General features: G+C 48.0%; 7 protein-coding genes across 7 annotated transcripts; 4 read left to right on the top strand and 3 right to left on the bottom strand.

Annotated features, from left to right (window-relative positions):
• Positions 1-367: 367 nt before the first annotated feature.
• Positions 368-1790, bottom strand: TRUGW13939_11403 (uncharacterized protein; the record flags this gene model as incomplete). The annotated part of the gene is made up of 3 exons (XM_035494511.1): positions 368-670; positions 757-1100; positions 1160-1790. The coding sequence occupies 3 exons, from the start codon at positions 1788-1790 to the stop codon at positions 368-370; spliced, it is 1278 nt and encodes a 425-aa protein (XP_035350404.1).
• A 2070-nt stretch (positions 1791-3860) lies between these two features.
• On the bottom strand, positions 3861-4915 carry TRUGW13939_11402 (uncharacterized protein; the record flags this gene model as incomplete). The annotated part of the gene is made up of 2 exons (XM_035494510.1): positions 3861-4842; positions 4902-4915. The coding sequence occupies 2 exons, from the start codon at positions 4913-4915 to the stop codon at positions 3861-3863; spliced, it is 996 nt and encodes a 331-aa protein (XP_035350403.1).
• Positions 4916-5774: 859 nt separating this feature from the next.
• On the top strand, positions 5775-7712 carry TRUGW13939_11401 (uncharacterized protein; the record flags this gene model as incomplete). The annotated part of the gene is made up of 4 exons (XM_035494509.1): positions 5775-6478; positions 6530-7297; positions 7352-7609; positions 7673-7712. 4 exons carry the CDS (start codon positions 5775-5777, stop codon positions 7710-7712), a joined length of 1770 nt encoding a protein of 589 aa, XP_035350402.1.
• A 1728-nt stretch (positions 7713-9440) lies between these two features.
• TRUGW13939_11400 (uncharacterized protein) lies at positions 9441-11417 on the top strand (the record flags this gene model as incomplete). Its single annotated transcript, XM_035494508.1, has 2 exons — positions 9441-11348; positions 11406-11417. 2 exons carry the CDS (start codon positions 9441-9443, stop codon positions 11415-11417), a joined length of 1920 nt encoding a protein of 639 aa, XP_035350401.1.
• A 1028-nt stretch (positions 11418-12445) lies between these two features.
• On the top strand, positions 12446-13287 carry TRUGW13939_11399 (uncharacterized protein; the record flags this gene model as incomplete). Its single annotated transcript, XM_035494507.1, has 2 exons — positions 12446-12903; positions 12978-13287. 2 exons carry the CDS (start codon positions 12446-12448, stop codon positions 13285-13287), a joined length of 768 nt encoding a protein of 255 aa, XP_035350400.1.
• Positions 13288-13829: 542 nt separating this feature from the next.
• On the top strand, positions 13830-14517 carry TRUGW13939_11398 (uncharacterized protein; the record flags this gene model as incomplete). Its single annotated transcript, XM_035494506.1, has 4 exons — positions 13830-13907; positions 13962-14242; positions 14296-14375; positions 14429-14517. 4 exons carry the CDS (start codon positions 13830-13832, stop codon positions 14515-14517), a joined length of 528 nt encoding a protein of 175 aa, XP_035350399.1.
• Positions 14518-15990: 1473 nt separating this feature from the next.
• On the bottom strand, positions 15991-17711 carry TRUGW13939_11397 (uncharacterized protein; the record flags this gene model as incomplete). The annotated part of the gene is made up of 2 exons (XM_035494505.1): positions 15991-16574; positions 16916-17711. The coding sequence occupies 2 exons, from the start codon at positions 17709-17711 to the stop codon at positions 15991-15993; spliced, it is 1380 nt and encodes a 459-aa protein (XP_035350398.1).
• Positions 17712-17719: the final 8 nt, after the last annotated feature.

Here is a 17719-nt window from a genome sequence, read left to right as displayed (position 1 = left end):
ATAGTTGAAGCATGGAATGCATCCGTTACCACATGGTCCGTGGGTGATATTTGGGGATCTCATATTATTTTTGTTTCTATTCCTTCCTATTGCTATAGGAATGTGAGCATATTTGCCTTTTTGTATGGAGTTGAACAAAAGCTAGGTGGATACTTTTTTTTCTTATAGTACTAGCAATGTACATTTAATTTTGCAAGTATTCTAAGCTATCATTACACACACAGCCACCACATAGCTCAATTTTGCAACGTATATAATGCTCTACAACTGAGCCAAAAAGGGGACATGACATATTTCGCTCTACAAAAGGAAAGGAAAACAAAAAAAAGAAAACAGTTCCATAAATACAATATTAAGGTCACGAAAATTAACCAGCCGATAACAAATCCGACCATGTCGATGAATACGATGGTGGATCATATTGACGCCAGCGATGATGATGACGGTATCGAATAGGGTTGTCTGACAAGGAGTCTATATCTAATATAGCTCTTCGCGTGAGTTGAGGCGGCGGTTGTTGATCTTCTTGTGGAGGGGAAGCAGGTGGTGGTGGCGGGGAGGAGTCGTTATGTTTTGGTTTGAATATGAGGAGAATGACCATGCCGACGATGATCAGGAAGAGGAGGAGGATGATTTTGCGTTTTGTGGATCTTCGTTGGTAATTTGTGGCCTTTTCAATAGAGCAAATTAGTTTCTTGCATGCATATTATATATATATATATATATATATATATTCTGATAGGGGGAAGAACATACCACTTTGAGTTCCGTGTCTGCTTGCTTGACATCCGTCACCATTCGCTCCACGTTGTAGTCTATCCGGTCCAGCATTGTCCCCTGATCGATAATCATAGACTGCAGCTCACGGAAAATATCCGATAGCTCGATGATTCCCTTGGCGATATCGTTGATTTCCCGCTCACGCTGGGCGATGGCTTCGTCGTTTGTGCCGATGAGTTTCTGTGAGGTTTGTTGTAGAGTGGTTTGCGAGAATGACTTGTCTGCGTCAGACTCCATGAGAGAAGGGTCTGCATAGGGGTTTTGGACGGGTGTTGCGGTTCGTTCGAATGGCAGGGCCATGCCTTCGAGTTCTCGGAGTTCTAATCCAATGTTAGCAAAAGACAAGTACAGTGAACATGCCGAAAAAGAAAAGCCTTACTCTTCAGGTATGTGCTTTGCTTCTTTCTAAAACGAGCGCTCGATTCTTGGACCCTTGATGCAAGCGAGATTTGTAGGTTTTTCGCCAACGTCTCGTCTCCCTGCGTCACACCCCCGAGCTGCTGCTGCTCCTTGACCATGCCATCAATACGCTGAATAGCCCTTTGGCAGCTGTGAAACCCCCGTGTGATTTCCTGTGTCAGCTGCTCAATCAAATCCTCATCTCTTCTCCGCACCGCATCATCGCCAAAGCCCGGCAAGATGTGCTTCTGATGTAGCTGGTCGAGGCGGGCGGCTTTCAGCGCAATGTCGGCGAGGTACTCGTTGACTTCGTCCTGTACATCCATCCATCGCGGAGGAAGCAGGTCCATCTCAATCACTGCATCGCCGTCATCCTCAAACGAATCGGCGCCGGCGATTAGGCCGCGTCGTTCTTCTGAGATCGAGGACGGTGTGTTGTTGCTGCTGTCGGTGAAGCCCGAGGATGGTCCAAAGTAACGTGGCTTCTTGGTCGGATGGTGGGCAAAGGACTGGCGGTATGAGATGTAGCTATACGAAGAGGTTGGTTTCACAAGATATTCTAGGTTAGAGTCAAGATCAATAGCATACAGGTTGGTCCGGTCACGCCACATTGTGCAAACGTCTTCTCGACTTGAACTATCTCCGGTTGCTTCGTGTGTGTATCATTCTCCGGGGAAAACGCAGGAGCGCACAGGGCGGTATGGGATCGCTGCAGGCTCGCAGATGGAATTGGCAGTCGATGAGTGCAAGCCGACTGGTTCTTGACGACAGTGACTGCAGGATGTTGCTCACATGTCTTCGTAACTACTACTAACGTTATGCTGGCCAAGGTCTGCGGGCCTCGCCGCGGAGCTGTCTTTTCCGTATGGGGTTTAGCGCGACGGTCGAGTAAACGAAACAACAACAGATGAGAAAAGGTCAACTTAACATTATTCGTGAGTAACTGAGATTGAAATTAAGAATAAATGAATTGGGGTGTGTTTGGATACAACTGCATTCGTGTTCATGTGACACCAGGTGGTATGAACTAACTAGGCAGTGTTTATGTACACTATTTACACGCAAACTAAAACATTTGACAAACACAAATTACTATATCAATTGATACATAATCTCATAAAACATGGGAGTATGCCAGAACGATCGTCGATTGCCCTGACTAGACAGGCATGATAATAATAGCAATAACAGATCTGCAGCTTAGCCACTCTAGGTCACGTTTTGTTGTGCCTGCGCCACAGGACCGCCACACTAGCAACGAGCTGAAAAGCTAATACAATAGCCCGTCTTTCCCCCCTAAGGCTCAAGCCCCATTTTCTCCTCCTTCTCCAGCTCGGCCACCACGCAACTCTACTGCACCCCCGATCTGAAGAAATCACTCCCGAAGAATACTCGAATTGCTCCCATATCCTCTTATTCTCTCACCATGGTACGGAATCTCCCGGCCTTCTCTTGCTGCTTGCTACTGCTTGCTACTGTTGTTACTGCCGCGTGGTGCATTCCCCCACTGTGCGGGGCAGCCAAGCAACGACAAAAACGCTTACTGACGCTTTGTCGACACTTTTTGTAGGCCGATTCTCTTACCGAAGAACAGGTCTCCGAGTACAAGGAGGCCTTTTCTCTTTTTGTATGTCTCTCCCTTACCCCAGAGCCCCGCGCTGTCTGATAAACCGCTGACTGATTGTGGTACAGGACAAGGATGGTGATGGTGAGTGACCCGACATCAACAATAACAACAACGATCGATCGATCCGCGTTCTTGCGTATTCAATATGCCGTGGGAGTGCGTTTCTGACAGTTGCTTCTTTTCGACGCAGGCCAAATCACAACCAAAGAACTGGGCACCGTCATGCGTTCCCTCGGCCAGAACCCCTCCGAATCCGAACTCCAGGACATGATCAACGAGGTCGACGCCGACAACAACGGCACAATCGATTTCCCCGGTATGACTATGAAGCTCTCGTGTATACCATATTCCCCAAGCTGATCGCCGCAGAATTCTTGACCATGATGGCCCGCAAGATGAAGGACACCGACTCCGAGGAGGAGATCCGGGAGGCCTTCAAGGTCTTTGACCGCGACAACAACGGATTCATCTCCGCCGCAGAACTCCGCCATGTCATGACCTCGATCGGCGAGAAGCTGACCGACGACGAAGTCGACGAGATGATCCGCGAGGCCGACCAGGATGGCGATGGAAGAATCGACTGTAGGACCTCTATTTTTTTTATTTTTTTTTTTCAATCAATTTCACGGCAGCATACTAATTTTGATCATGTAGACAACGAATTCGTCCAGCTCATGATGCAGAAATAGTCGTTTTCCCGTCAGGACTCTGTTGTTTGTTTTTCGTTGTGCTGGAGGTATATAACGGGCTGTGATTTTGTTGCGCGCCATGATCTACTACTAGGCAGGTGTTTTTTAATTTAGGCCGTTGCCGTTGAGGCTGGATTCGTCCATTTACTTCTTGAGCGTTCAAGCCAAGTCAGATGTGCGGTTTTAAACGGTGGACTTTAATTCCATTTCTTCCCAAGAGGACCTTTTCAATTCTCGTTTTGATGGAATATGCCCTCGGCTTGATTTGTTTTCTTTTCGTACAGTTCATTTCCCTGTATTACAGTTGCCAAAAGCAAATGATATATCTCCCTGCAGAGAGAATCTGAGAGATTGGGGTTAAATTATCATCGGTTGAAGCGGAAAAGCTCCATGTACTGCCTGGCCAGGTCGACGCCCGCATCCACATCGTCCTCCTTCTCCAGCGGCGCCGTGGTGCCTCCCCAGCTGCGGTCCAGTGCTATAGCCTCTAATCTTTTCCGTCGCCGTATGTTTTCCCTCTCGGCCCAGCCTGCTGGTTGTTGTCGTCGTTGGTGTAGCTTTTGGCGCACTTCTCGGCCAACGTCCGGAACCAGGATGGATTCCCGAGCTGTTTTGTCGGCGATTTCCAATCTGCCCCAGAATTCGCGAATCACTTGAGCGATTTGGGTATACTCTGTGTCGATTTCTTCCTCTGTGGGCACGTAGTCGATGTCCACACTAGGTTCTTCCTGCCCTTCGAGATTGTTTGTAGTAGTAGTAGTAGTAGTAGTAGTAGTAGTTGTTGTTGTTGTTGTAGTAGTCGTAGTGGTAATAAGCGACACGCCTTTCCATTCAACCTCCATAATCGTCCCCCTCGCGCGCACCTGCGGCTGCGTCTGGCGCACTTCGCCCACACGCACACGAAAGTCGCCCACATCGTACATGTTGCCTGTCACCGTGACCGTATGCCGATGACACCAGATGGGCTCGCACGAACGCACAAAATGGCGAAACAGCTCAGCCGAGGAAGCGATGGGGACGGCCGACATGAGCATTCCCGGCGACGAAGTCTGACCCTCAGGTTGGGTGGTGGTGGTGGCATCATCACCACCACCATGTGAAGCATAAATAAACCCAACCTTGGGATAAGTTGTTGTTGACAGAAACTGCATGTGGCGCGCCCTTGGTGGCGGATTGTTGGGCGCGTGTGCTGATGCTGGTAGGCATGAGGGCGTGTCTTTTAGCAGTTTGTGCTCGACGCCCCAGCGGCCAATGGGCACGACCTCGTCGCCGTAGACGGCGCGCAGGCGCTCAGTGAGCGGTGCTACGATGTTGGGGGCGCTGGGGCTGGATGGGATGAAGAGGACGCTGTGGAGAGAGTTAGATATGGATGGAGTCTGAGCAAGTTGGAGGGTGGATGTCGGTACCCTGTGTGCGGCATGATGCCTGTATACGTAGTTGGATTCAGTGATGGTCAATCAATTATGTGTGCAAAGATGGAATAGTCCCTTGTCGCGAGGTTCTCCAGGGATTGGAGCGTCAAGCTGTCAAGCTTTCAATATTTGAAAGTGATGGATTATGGATATAGAACGAGCTTGACAACAGCTTCAGTGACCGCTAGTGGGGCGAGCCGGCAGACGGCCGATTGGCTGCGCTGCTTTATACAAGAATACGGACAAAAAAAATTAAGAGATCAATTGATGGCGCTTCTATCTAATTATTTTCTCGAGTCTATGCATTTCGCCTGGTATGTCTTTGTCTTATGTGGTGCTATATTTGGGGATCTCCGGGCGCAAAGAAAGCTCTGTCGAATGAGCTACTAAAAAAGAAATTCACCACGATTGGTTACTTTAAAAAAAAAAAAGTAAAAGTGAAACTAAAAATAAAATAGAATAAATGAATAAAAACCATGTTCTGGCGAGTTCATCTACCCCAGACAGCATTTGAAGAGCCCCAGTGAGCCTGGGCCAGCGCAGGCTTGCGATAGGCGGTCGCGTGTCCACCGGCCCCAGTTGAGCCCTTATGAACACCTCGGCGGTTTCCTAGTCACCTCCAAGTTGCAACTCTCTCCGTGTCTACTACTGGGCCATCACTCCCTTACGGCCTGCGCGAGAGAACATTGAAATGATACTGTCGCCCTGAGTTGGCTATCTATTCATTGCTTCAAAACTTGTGATACCCCATTTCTGTTTGATTGCGCCGGATCGCCACCCGATCTCGATTCTTCAACACATCTTACATAGCAATCCAATGCCCACCACTTAGTACTATCGCACGCTGTCGATAGAGGCTGCTAAACCATGCCCCTCATCCGCAAGAGCCTGGTCGTGCCGGCCTTTATTCTGACCATCATTATATACCTTACATTCGAAGGCAGCGACGCCCCCGAACGCCCTGTGGATATCTCAGATACCAGCTTTGGCTCTTCGTCATCGTCCGACACCACCACGTCCGCCCCGCGCTGGCAGAATCGCCCTGAGAAATACCCGGTAGAGTCTTATATTGAATTGCCGAGCGGGAAGGCAGGCAAAATCCCCAAGATCCAGTATGATTTCCCCAAGGAAAAGTCACTAGATCGCAAACGACGACTAGAAAGACAGGCGGCCGTAAAGGAAGCCTTTGACCACGCCTGGGCCGGCTACAAAAAATATGCGTGGCTAAAGGACGAGGTCTCGCCCATCTCCGGTGGCTTTACCAACAGCTTTGCCGGCTGGGCGGCGACACTTGTGGATACGCTGGATACGTTGTTGATCATGGGGATGACAGATGAGTTTGAGGAGGCACTCGACGCTCTTGATCAGATCGACTTTAGCACTACGAGTGACCAGTATATCAACGTGTTTGAGACGACGATTCGCTACATGGGTGGGTTTATGGCCGCCTACGATTTGTCCGGGGGTAAATATCCGGTTCTGTTGAAGAAGGCGCAAGAGGTGGGGGACTTGGTTTACGGGGCGTTTGACACTCCGAACAGAATGCAAATGGCCCGCTGGGACTGGAAGAAGTACGTTTTGTTTCTGACTCGGTCCCCCTGACATGAAATTGACATGAATAGATCTCTGCGAGGGGAGACCATGGCGCCCGCGAAAAACACACTGCTTGCCGAAGTTGGATCTCTGTGTCTAGAGTTCACGCGACTGACTCAACTAACTGGAGATCCCAAATACTTTGACGCCATCCAGCGGGTCTCGAACGAGCTGGAAAAGGCCCAAATGAGCACCGCTATTCCGGGCCTGTGGCCAATGATTGTCGACCTTGACAATCTTGCCTTCAATAACCGACAGTTCACCTTGGGCGGCATGGCCGATTCGACGTACGAGTATCTTCCGAAACAGCATCTTCTCCTCGGAGACCATACCAAGCAGTACCAGAAGATGTACGAAGCGATCATCGCTCCTATCAAAAAGCATCTCCTGTTCCGTCCAATGACCAAAGATGGAGAAGACATTCTCTTTAGCGGCACCAAAAGCGGAGCTAACCTGGATGCCGAAGCACAGCATCTTACTTGCTTCGTGGGCGGCATGTTTGGCATTGGTGGGAAGATCTTTGATCGTCGGGAAGACGTGAAGACTGCGCGCAAACTCGTGGATGGCTGTATCTGGGCATACGACTCGATGGCAACTGGACTGATGCCAGAGATATTCCACACCAGTGTGTGCGATGATGTCGAGTATTGTTCGTGGGACGAGAAGAAGTGGCTGGCGGATGTGCGCAAAAACAACCGCGGCAACGCGGACGACGACGAGGCGACGCGCGACATGGCTAAGAAGCTGGGTCTTGCGCCGGGGATAACTCGCGTGACGGATGCAAAATACATCTTGCGGTGAGTCTTGTCTTTTTAGTTTACTAATTCTTCTGCTAATTTCCTCTCCTGCAGCCCCGAAGCTATCGAGTCTGTATTCATCATGTACCGCATCACCGGCGACAAGGAACTGCAAGACGCGGCATGGCGCATGTTCACCAGCATCGAAAAGATGACACGCACCGAAATCGCACACGCGGGCATCGACGACGTGCGCTACATTGACACGCGCAAGTCGGACAAGATGGAGAGCTTCTGGCTCGCCGAGACGCTCAAGTATTTCTATCTGATCTTTTCCGAGCCGGATCTGGTTAGCTTGGATGATTACGTGCTGTAAGTTTTTGCCTTTTCTCTTTTGAGCAGGGGAATGAATATTCTAACGCTTGATAAATGTAGAAATACCGAAGCACACCCTTTTAGACGCCCCAAGGCGTGAGTGAGAGATTAGCTGGCTGGATGCGCTCTGGAAGACATCCTGATCCAGCTATTTCAGTTGTTATGTAGATTTCAGTTGTTATTGTTTTTGCAATGTATAGAGAGTGTGTATATGAGTTTCAATGTGGGCAATAGGAGCAGCCCCTGCCAAGACAGTGAGTGTACTGTTAGTGTATAGCGGAAGCACATATTCCGAAGTCGTACGTCCCTTCAAGTTTCGATCCTTCACTAGAATTACTTACGGCGTAAAGTCATGTGTGTACGGAGTAAGTCATGTGTGTAAAGGGACAAAATCAGGTGATGATCCTTGGCCCATTCTTGGCAATTATGTTTCTCTTGTGTAACCAACAAAAAAGTTATCTGATCAACGTTCTGGCCAGACGTTGCGGTGGAGACGGTCTGCACTGCTACTATGTACTACACTACGTACTAAACTAGCCTGTACCACTGACCGCATCTTCGGGCTCTAGAGAAAGGGGGTGTGTGGGTGGTGCCAGCCAGTCGGTATGCACTGTATACGCTGATAGATACATGTAGGCATTGTGCCAGAATAATAGAGATGACAATTTGCTGGTAGTTCATTTATAACTCGTATAGATAATAGGAAAATTATTCCGCCCAAAAAAAACAAAGATACACAAAACAATGCTCACAATAATTACAAATAATGAAAAGGAGTGGTAATACACGTTATCAGATGGATCAGATTAGATTGCATCAGCTGCTAGTGCCTGTACTACATATTAAGTATGCGGCCGATTTCGGGCCAGCCAAGCAAACGTTATCGTATTATCCGTATTATTGGGACTGCATTTCGTGTATTCTATTTTTACTATTAAATATGGCACTGAATATTTTTTTTTATATATCAGATTATTCTATTATTAGGGATGCAATTCTGGGGTCTATATTCACAGTCAGCATCAATTGATACAATCTTTAAAAGTGTCTGACTAAGATTACGCACGGGGGCTGCGTGTAATATCAGGACTGCTTTTCTGTTTCCAGGCAATCTGTCCAACATGCGCACCTGACTGAGTTGTTGTACATAGTCATACACAATATTGTCAAATACAATGCAGTAGTGATAATGATATAATCTTCAATCTATTAATATTTCCATCCCTGTTACCTGCAACCGATGGAATAGCCGACAGAAACATTAAATACCGGGTCGTTTTCGGCGTCACAATACAGTCAGCCCCCCCGCGGAATGTTTTTTTTATCAGATTCGGACCCAACCGCCACGGCACATCCACTTTTTCCCCCCCATCATTTAACATTATTGTTGCCACCACGTTCCTTCTTCTCTTTCTGCTGCTGCATTCCTTCTTCCCCATGCGGTCGGCCGTTCTCTGATATTTGTTTTTTGTTTCTGTTTCTCTTCTGTCCCTATCTTCCCATGCTGGTCAATTTAAATACTCGTCCTCTGGACTGACCTGACCTACTAATACCGCCACCGTGTGCGCCTCGGTAAGAACAATCCTCGTCCGTCCGATTCCTACGCACATTTCTACTGCCAGCGATCGTCTTTTTGCAATTGGTACTAGAATAGGCACTTCCTCGGCTTCAATGGGTACGTCCACCGTCATGTTATAGAGACTTACCTGGTCCCGACCCATCCCGACATCGCCACCAGGCCGGACTGGTTTCCGCTTCACACAACAAATGTATTTCTGAACACTACTGATTTGAGTCCTCAGTTCACGCCGTCGCAGACGTTTCAAAAATGTCCACCACCGCAATGCACTCGGCCCACGCTGGGCGAGGCCGTATCCCCGTCTCGGCTACGTCACACCCAGATAACCCGATCCCAGAAGAGCCCCGCAGCGTGGCCGACGCCGTCAAGGCTCTAGATATAAACCAGGTGTCCAACTTGTCCCACTCGTCGCACTCCGTCGCTGGCTTGTCCGAGAGCGATTCAGACTCGGCGGAAACTCCCGTCACGGAGCACTCCGACGACGACACCGCCGACAACCAGCTTGACCGTCTAAAGTCGGAACCCGCGCGGAGACGGCGTGCCTCAACCGCGCTGATTGCAGAGAGTTCAGAGGATGTGCAGCGCATCCTGGGAAATATTGGTGCTGGCGGTACAACACAGTTGGTTGAGAAAGTGTGCTGTGGTGGAGGTTGTTGCTTGGCGCAGCCTTTGCCTGGTGCCACCACAAACGAGATCTTGAACCCGATCGCAACACCCGACAACCAGGCCTTTCGCAGTCTCAACTTGAAGATTAGGCGTCTGGCATTGGACAGTGAATTGACCAGTGTCGTCCCACTGCCGGAAAAGACGGTCTCGTTCTCGCCTGTCCCGGCTGGGTTTGTAGATGCCAAACTGGGACCCCAGGACCATCCACCACAGTTTGTGCAGCCTCACCCGCCATATGACGTTTTTCGTGCGCCACTGCATCATGCTCGTGAACTCACCAAGTCCGGTGCGGAGAAGAAGACGTATCATTTTGACATTGACGTGACAGACTATCCTGCGGAGAGCGGAGACGTCGATTTTGTTGTTGGCGGCGCAATTGGCGTGTGCCCAATGAACAGCGACGAAGCCGTCGACGGCGTTTTCAACTGCCTCGGCATCCCCAAGCCCATCAGAGACAAGAAGGTTACCGTTCGCACCACCAACGGACGCTGGCCGACGATCTGGGGCGCGGAGCAGGCGCGCGAATTGACCACTACTCGACGAGAGCTGCTGCGGTGGTGCTCGGATATTCAATCTTATCCTCCTACGAAACAGCTTTTCCGCGTGCTGGCAGAGTATGCTTCGGACCCGAGCGAGAAGCAGATTCTCATGTATCTATGCTCTGCTCAGGGACAGGGCGCTTTCTGTGACTTGCGCACAGGAGTTCATGTCACGCTTGAGCAACTGCTGCAAGCTTTCCCGTCTACACACCCGCCTCTTGACTATTTGCTGTCTGTCTTGAACACCCTCATGCCGCGCTTCTACTCGCTCTCCCAAGACCCAACCATCTCATGCACAACCCGCACCGGCGACTGCCGCCGCATCATCGAAGTCGCCGTGAGCGTGCACGAAAGTGACGACTGGCGACATGGCTCTCGCAGCGGCGTCGGGTCTGGCTTCCTGCAACGCCTCGCCGACCAAGTCACCGCCGCCGAGCGCGCAGGCATCGATCCCAAGACCCTCGACCTGCACGTGCCCATGTTCCGCGGCCTAATGGCAAACCCATTGGCCCGCGAGTTCGTGCTAGACGGACCCATGCTCCTAATCGGCGCCGGCGTAGGCATCGCACCCTTCCGCGGCTTCGTGCAGCGGCGGCTCAAATCGGCCAATTGCGTGAACAAGGTCTGGGTTCTGCAGGGCATCCGTGACTCGCTCCTCGACGAGTTATATAGCGGAGAATGGGGCGTGGACGAAGAAAAAGTGAAAAAAGTAGTCCAATCCCGCCGCGGCGAGAGCCGCTACGTGCAGGAGGAAGTGCGCCACCAGGCGGACCTCGTCTGGTTTGTCATTAATGCCCTCGACGGCCGCGTGTTTGTGTGCGGTAGTAGCAAAGGTATGGGCGAGGGCGTCGAGGCCGCGCTGGTGGATGTCGCCATGGCCAAGGGCAATCTGAATTATGCCGAAGCGACTGAGTTTTGGGAGCGGAAGAAGGATGCTGGGCAGTATATTGCAGTAAGTTTGTTTTTGTTATTATCATGATACGAATATGAAGCTAACTAGGCTATGTAGGAAACGTGGTAATTCTATCATCCTCTCGGACATAATTTGGATGTATATTATGCTGTCGATTTTGTTTTGTTTTTGTTTTTGCTTGCATGCATCGGCGTAGGAGGTTCTCTGAGTATTCTTTTTATAGCTGTATAGACTGATTACCTCATGGCTTGACAGAAGCAACATTGAAGAAATGGAGGTAATCCTGCTTGTAAACTTTTACCTATACGTTCGCTGAACGTTGAAATCAAATCTATAATTTTTCACCAATAATAGGCAGAAATTTCATCCTGTACTTCTTAAAAGTTCATACGAGTGTCATTCAAATGTTGAATTCAAATGTTAATAGCTTGAACATTGAAGGTTGTCAACCAACACTTGAGGTCAAGCCCCAGGTCAAGGCCCCCAACATTCAATCTTATTATGTACTCGACAGCAGTCAACTAGCGCATATTCATAAATTGTGGATAAATGTTAGTTTACACCACATATATTCCTGTTTAGAAAGAAACACTTGAACGCGTGGAAGTACATAATGTACCAGTCAACTGGATGTTAGAAACACTAGCTACATTATAACTTCATATATCAGTTGATAAAACCTTGTTTAATTTAAAACCCAATACATTTTATAAAAAGAAATGAATTTTAAAATACCAATTGACATTTAAAATTAACATGTAGTTTTAGTCTTTTTTTCTCCAGATGTCAGGTCTTTTCAAAAAATACTATTTACTATCTCTTTATATCCGAAGAAACCCCATTCCTGCTATTGTAGCATTGAAATAAGCTCAATTGATTAATATACACGGAAGAGGCTTCAAATGTTGGTGGTTACAACCCAAATTGGAATCCTTGACCGGCGTTACTCAGCATCAGAGAAGACCATGTAATAATCAACCCCCTGTACGCGGATAGGCCATCCCCCGGACGCACCGCAGCCTCGCACCTTGCTTGGTGTCGAGGGGCTGTGCAAGTTTTACAATCCATTACAAGAACTACTGAGAGCCTTGTTTCTGAAATTTCAAAAGTTCAAACCCCCTCCCTCTCCGCCCCCAATGAACAATAACCAAGCTGGTCGTTTGTTAAGTCTTTTATGTGGAATTAATTGGACTCGCCAAAAGGCTGTGGTCTTAAATATACCTCGGACTCGTGATGTTGGTTTTGCCCTGGCCACTATTTTCAACTTCCCGAGAGAAGAAGATAGTACTAGGGTGACGCTCGACTGGGTGCTGAAGTGTCTGAAAAGTTATCAGAATTGCAATGATGATGTTTGGGGCACCGCGTTTCTCGAGACTGTAGTGTTCAACGTGCTCAATATTGGGGACAAAGTTGAGTGCACCGATGAAGTTCGAGACTATCTTTGCAGGTTGGGTAGTCAAGAAACCCTGTTTGTCTCCCTGCTAGAGTTGCTTCCAGACCCGTATTCCCTGGTGGGAAAAGAGCTGAGAGATGTGTGGAAACTGGTTGATGATTCGAACGGGACTTGCAGGACAGCTTTGGTGCCTCAACTGGAGTATGTACAACTTCTTTTTCGCGTCAATATCGGTCAGTTCTGATATATATATATATTTTTCAAGTCCCAACAAGCCCGCAGGCTTTCCAATTAAGAAGCACCGACAATCAATTTCTCGCCTTCGCACTGCCGTCACGCATCAAAGCCAAAGCCAAAGCCGCCTTTTTAAGTTCTCCTGTCGCCGGCTTGCGCGTTACCATAAAAGACAATATCCATCTCAAGGGAATCAAGACTTCGGTAGGCAATCCAGCGTTTTTCGATACGTATACTGTGCGCCAGGAATCCGCAGAATTCATTCAGAAATTACTTGATGGAGGAGTTTCTGTGGTTGGCAAGAGCAAGATGAATTCAGGCACCATGGAATCCTCGCGCAGATGGCTATGAGTCTCCCGGGGGGAGTAGTTCGGAAAGTGCAGCGCTGTTGCGGCGTAAGAATGGGTTGATATTGCCATTGGCACTGATAGCGAGTTTTGTCTTTAAAGGTGTATGGACTTTTGTTAATGAGCATTTGTTGCAGCATGGGGCAGCGTAACGAGACCGGTGCTCTAGTGTGGCTGCTTTGGCCTTCGTCCTAGCATAGGCACTGTTTCTGCGAAAGGCATTGAGCCTTGTGTCCAGTGAGGATGTGTAAATATTACAGCCAGTACTCAACTAACTAGTTGCAGATTGTGGGATATTCCGGGCATTCTCGCACGAGACTTGCAAAAATGCAAGGCCTTTGCAGAGAGATGGTTATCAAACGAGGGATTAGAGAGAAACCTCAGGGTTTGTTATCCTTGAAGCTCTGTATAATTGTGTATTTTTTACTGATTCTTTTTTAGTCATTTTCTTCCATTCTATGGCCCACAGACTTTTGGAGCCATAGGCCGAAATAGCGCGAAATTCCACAAAGACAGCTGAATCGACTCTCGGGCTTCAGTGTGAGCATGTCTCATTTGAGCAAGTTTGGGAAAAGGCTCCTCCGGTTGAAGCAAAGGGGCTTCCACTACTCGATTCATCAATCAGTAAGCTATTCTCTAAGCATTCTGCATTCATATATCTACTGACTATAGATGTAGGCAACGGCTTCGTTAGCTTACGATGCTTATCATAACTGCGACGACTTCCATGAGAAGTACTTGAAGCAGTTTGATCAGACGCCGTATACATCTCCTCCGAACCAAAGGCTATGCTCACTGGCCAAAACCTTGGGCACAGAGGACAGAGATAAAGGGTTCGAAAGGATTGAAATCCTCAAAGCATGGCTCCAGGGCACAGTGTTGGCCGGAAAGCACACAAATGCACTCGTTATTCTTTCAATTGAGTCCATGACTCCGAGACATCGAGACTATGCTCCTGCGTAAGTGGATACATCATTACTGAAGTTTATATTAAATGTTAATGATTTGACAGATTCAAACGGCCGCCACAGCATGGCATCAATACACTGGCTCTCGCGGCAGTTTTGAAGTCTCCTGCTTTTACTGTTCCAAGTAAGATGGTGGAAAGCAGTTAATATGGTATGCCCGCTGGCTTGGTTAAAAAGTCATCCAGATTCCCTATCATTCAAATGTTACAGGACGTGAAGAAATGCTTCCGTTTTCAGTTGCACTCATGAGTTCACCCGGTGAGTGAGAGTACATGTACATGCAAAACCCACAAGACTGATATAATCTAGGTATGATCCGACACTTATTGACACAGCACTAAATATTTTGAAAAGCGCGGGCCTGGCTTCTTCCTTGAAGACTGGGAGGCTGATGTTTGATAGCAAGCAGAGAAGAACCTTGTAGAAAGGCTCAATGTCGCTCTTTCTAGTACTGAGCACTAGGACCATATAACTTTTTTCATATCTACAAGAGTTGCTTATAACGACATTTCTGTGACGAATTTTACAATTATGATAGCAAATTGAACACAACTTAAAGCACTATACATAATCCCCGTCCTTCCAAATTGGAAGGTAACCAAGAGTCTAATTTATCAAAGATATATGCTCTAGGTAAATGAAATCTTGAAACTGAAATTTTGGCGTGCTCGGACCTCCCGGATAGATTTCCTTATTATTGCCTGAGGTCATGACAGAAACAGAAACATGCGTCTGTGGCGTCCTTGATTTCAATCGGAGTCAGCCCGTATCACAATCTTATCCCACATGAATGCCACATAACGCTCGGGCCCTTTCATAGATAAATTCTATCTTTCTTTCTTTCTTATTTGCTTTTTCCCTCGGCTTGTCACTAGCACCCTGCTGCTGACCCATGTATTGGTCAAGCCTCCCCAACCGATATCTGGAAAACCCAAGGCAACAAGGATGGGGCCAACGGTGCCTAAGAGTATAATCAGCATGACTTTATAAGTTGGGCAGATGTGCATTTTGCTTTTTCTTTTTAAAAAAATGCACCTGCTTACAGGGGTCCCGGACTCAGCTGTGTGACCCCGGCTAGATCAGGTTGAAAGGACGAGGCTGAAGGGGCGCGGTAGACATTACGTGAACTCAGCGCTGATATTATTCAACACAGTTAACAGGAAAATAGATAATATCTCTAAAGGCATAGTAAAACATCGCAAGGCATTGTAATGACGCTAGGTGTAACTCTTGAGAACCGTGATAAGGATGTATACTATTCGCTACCAGCCCGATGAAGGAATCCCGCAAAGCAACTTCATAAAAATCGAATGCCCGATAAAAGCCGAGAGCATGCGTGATTATGGAGTCAAATCTTTCAAATTTAATAAATGCGGGTTTCAAATTATCGAACTCAAGTCTCCACTGTCGTATGATGAATTTTGGGATAATGAGAAGGTGAAGCAGGACAGTGTTTTATATATCAATTGATAAAAAGGACCAAGCTCTCTAGGAAAAACCAGAGTTGAAGACAGCACTTGAGATGCACATAGCAATGTTACATACATTCAATGTTCCCTTGTACGTTCTCCATTGGCCAGTTCCCCCCACCTACATATGTAGACTTTAGCCCTCTGAAAAAGTCCACAATACTTGAATCTATTCGTACGTTGCATTCGTAACAGGGTGCTACAGAATGAATTGCTCCTCTGAACTCGGCTCCTGTACATATATCTGTCGCGTAGTTGTACTGTATCAAACTAATCCCACTGTCCACTACGCCAAGCGAGGATGATATAAGAGACCATTGCTAAAGGGATAGAGACCGCAAAGAATTCCCAAATATCTTGATTTCCCTGGCCGAATATGCGCATGTTCATGCCGAATAAAGATGCCGTGAAGGACAACGGGATGTAAAAGAAACCCAGCCAGGTCAGCTGCTCGACCCGCTTGGCTTGTTCGATGGCACGCTGAGACTCAGCGATGGCAGCGCTGTTCATGCAGATCGACATTCCATTCCTACAGCTTTCCGACAGCTGCTCTGAACGCGCGAGAAGCTTCTGGAAGTCGGTAAGGAGGGCCTTAACGGTCGCGGCCGCTTTCATACTGGATCGGGAGTTAGCGGTGACATTATCGCCGTCATAGGATCTCGGCCACGATGAGCTGTCGTAGTGCTCGAGATCAAAAATGTTATCACGCAGCCTAGTTTCCAGGCGGTTAAGGATATCTTGGTGGTATGAGAGGTTGGCGAGACTATAGTTTTTCGATTTATAGAGGTTATAGCCCGTACTCTGCTCTATCACAGACTGGATTAGGTTGAGGACTTGGCAAAATTTGCCGAGCTCTGGAAGAGTTCAGTGAGAGCGTAGAACGAGTCAGCGGCAAGGAGTTCTTGATCTAGAGTTAGGCCGTAGTTTAGTGCAAGCAGTGAAGCAGACTGTGCGAATGGGCCCTTAGCATGTTGGGAGCTAGGAAGTACAAAATCTGATAATGATTTCGTTGCTTCAGTAGGGAAATACTGGATGGTTGGGAGAAATGGCGACTTTCCAAGTTTTCCCCGTGACTTGCATCTATGCCACGGGCCCACGGGCCCGCTTGACAAATCTCGTCCTATATCTGTCCATATCAAGGCTATTCGCCGTTCAGCAGTCACGAACACAAAGTCGGAATTGGATAGTTACGCACTCAACCATTTATTACCCGTCACTTGAACTGTTGCTGTAACTTCTTGTTCGATGGAAAAATACCGAACGTCGTGTATGTTAAAGGCCCGAACGATGGACGTGCCTGACTGTAATCCAACTTCACACCTCAAGTCATGTAGATAGTTCGCCATAGATTTCTCTCCATCTTCACGCAGAGATTCAACCAGGGAATTGCTACCCACATCTGTTTCACCAACACTGAATATCCGGAAGCGTATTGTGTTGAATGAGGCAGATGGAAGTGAAGGAGACGAAAACAGTTTGGGAGGTTCTGTGGACCAGAGATATTCTAGATGTCGTTGGTAGAATAAAGGATTTATGTTATACATGGCTCCTAGGCGATTCAGGCACTCTGGAGGCTGATGACCTCGCATGAACACTATGGCAGTCTGATCACCAGGCAAGCGATTGCTATGGTGTTCGGGAGAATACACAGTTAGGAGTTGGAACAGCTGGGACGCATTGGAACATATGTGACGTCTGATTGCATGCTCCTTCACAGAAGGTGCAGAAGGTATGTGAGCAACGACATCGACATTGACGTTCTCTGCAGAATTGAACTCTCGACAAAGGAAACCAGAGAGGCCTCCAAACAGCTCCCCGCAAAACAGCGAGGTTCCCATAACGTGTCCAGCATATGTGTCGACCAACCTTGCATAGTCATCTGGCCTGGGATGGCTATCGGACACTACGTACGTGCTGTTAGCTACCAACTGACCAGGATAAGGATAAAAGTATAGAATGAGAGGACTGGGGATACTAACATTCCAGCCCATAGTCATTA

Source organism: Talaromyces rugulosus, chromosome VI (genome assembly GCF_013368755.1).
Source record: "Talaromyces rugulosus chromosome VI, complete sequence".
Taxonomy (NCBI): domain Eukaryota; kingdom Fungi; phylum Ascomycota; class Eurotiomycetes; order Eurotiales; family Trichocomaceae; genus Talaromyces; species Talaromyces rugulosus.
Note: the sequence above shows the minus strand (reverse complement) of the source record. Positions and strands in the feature narration are given on the sequence as shown.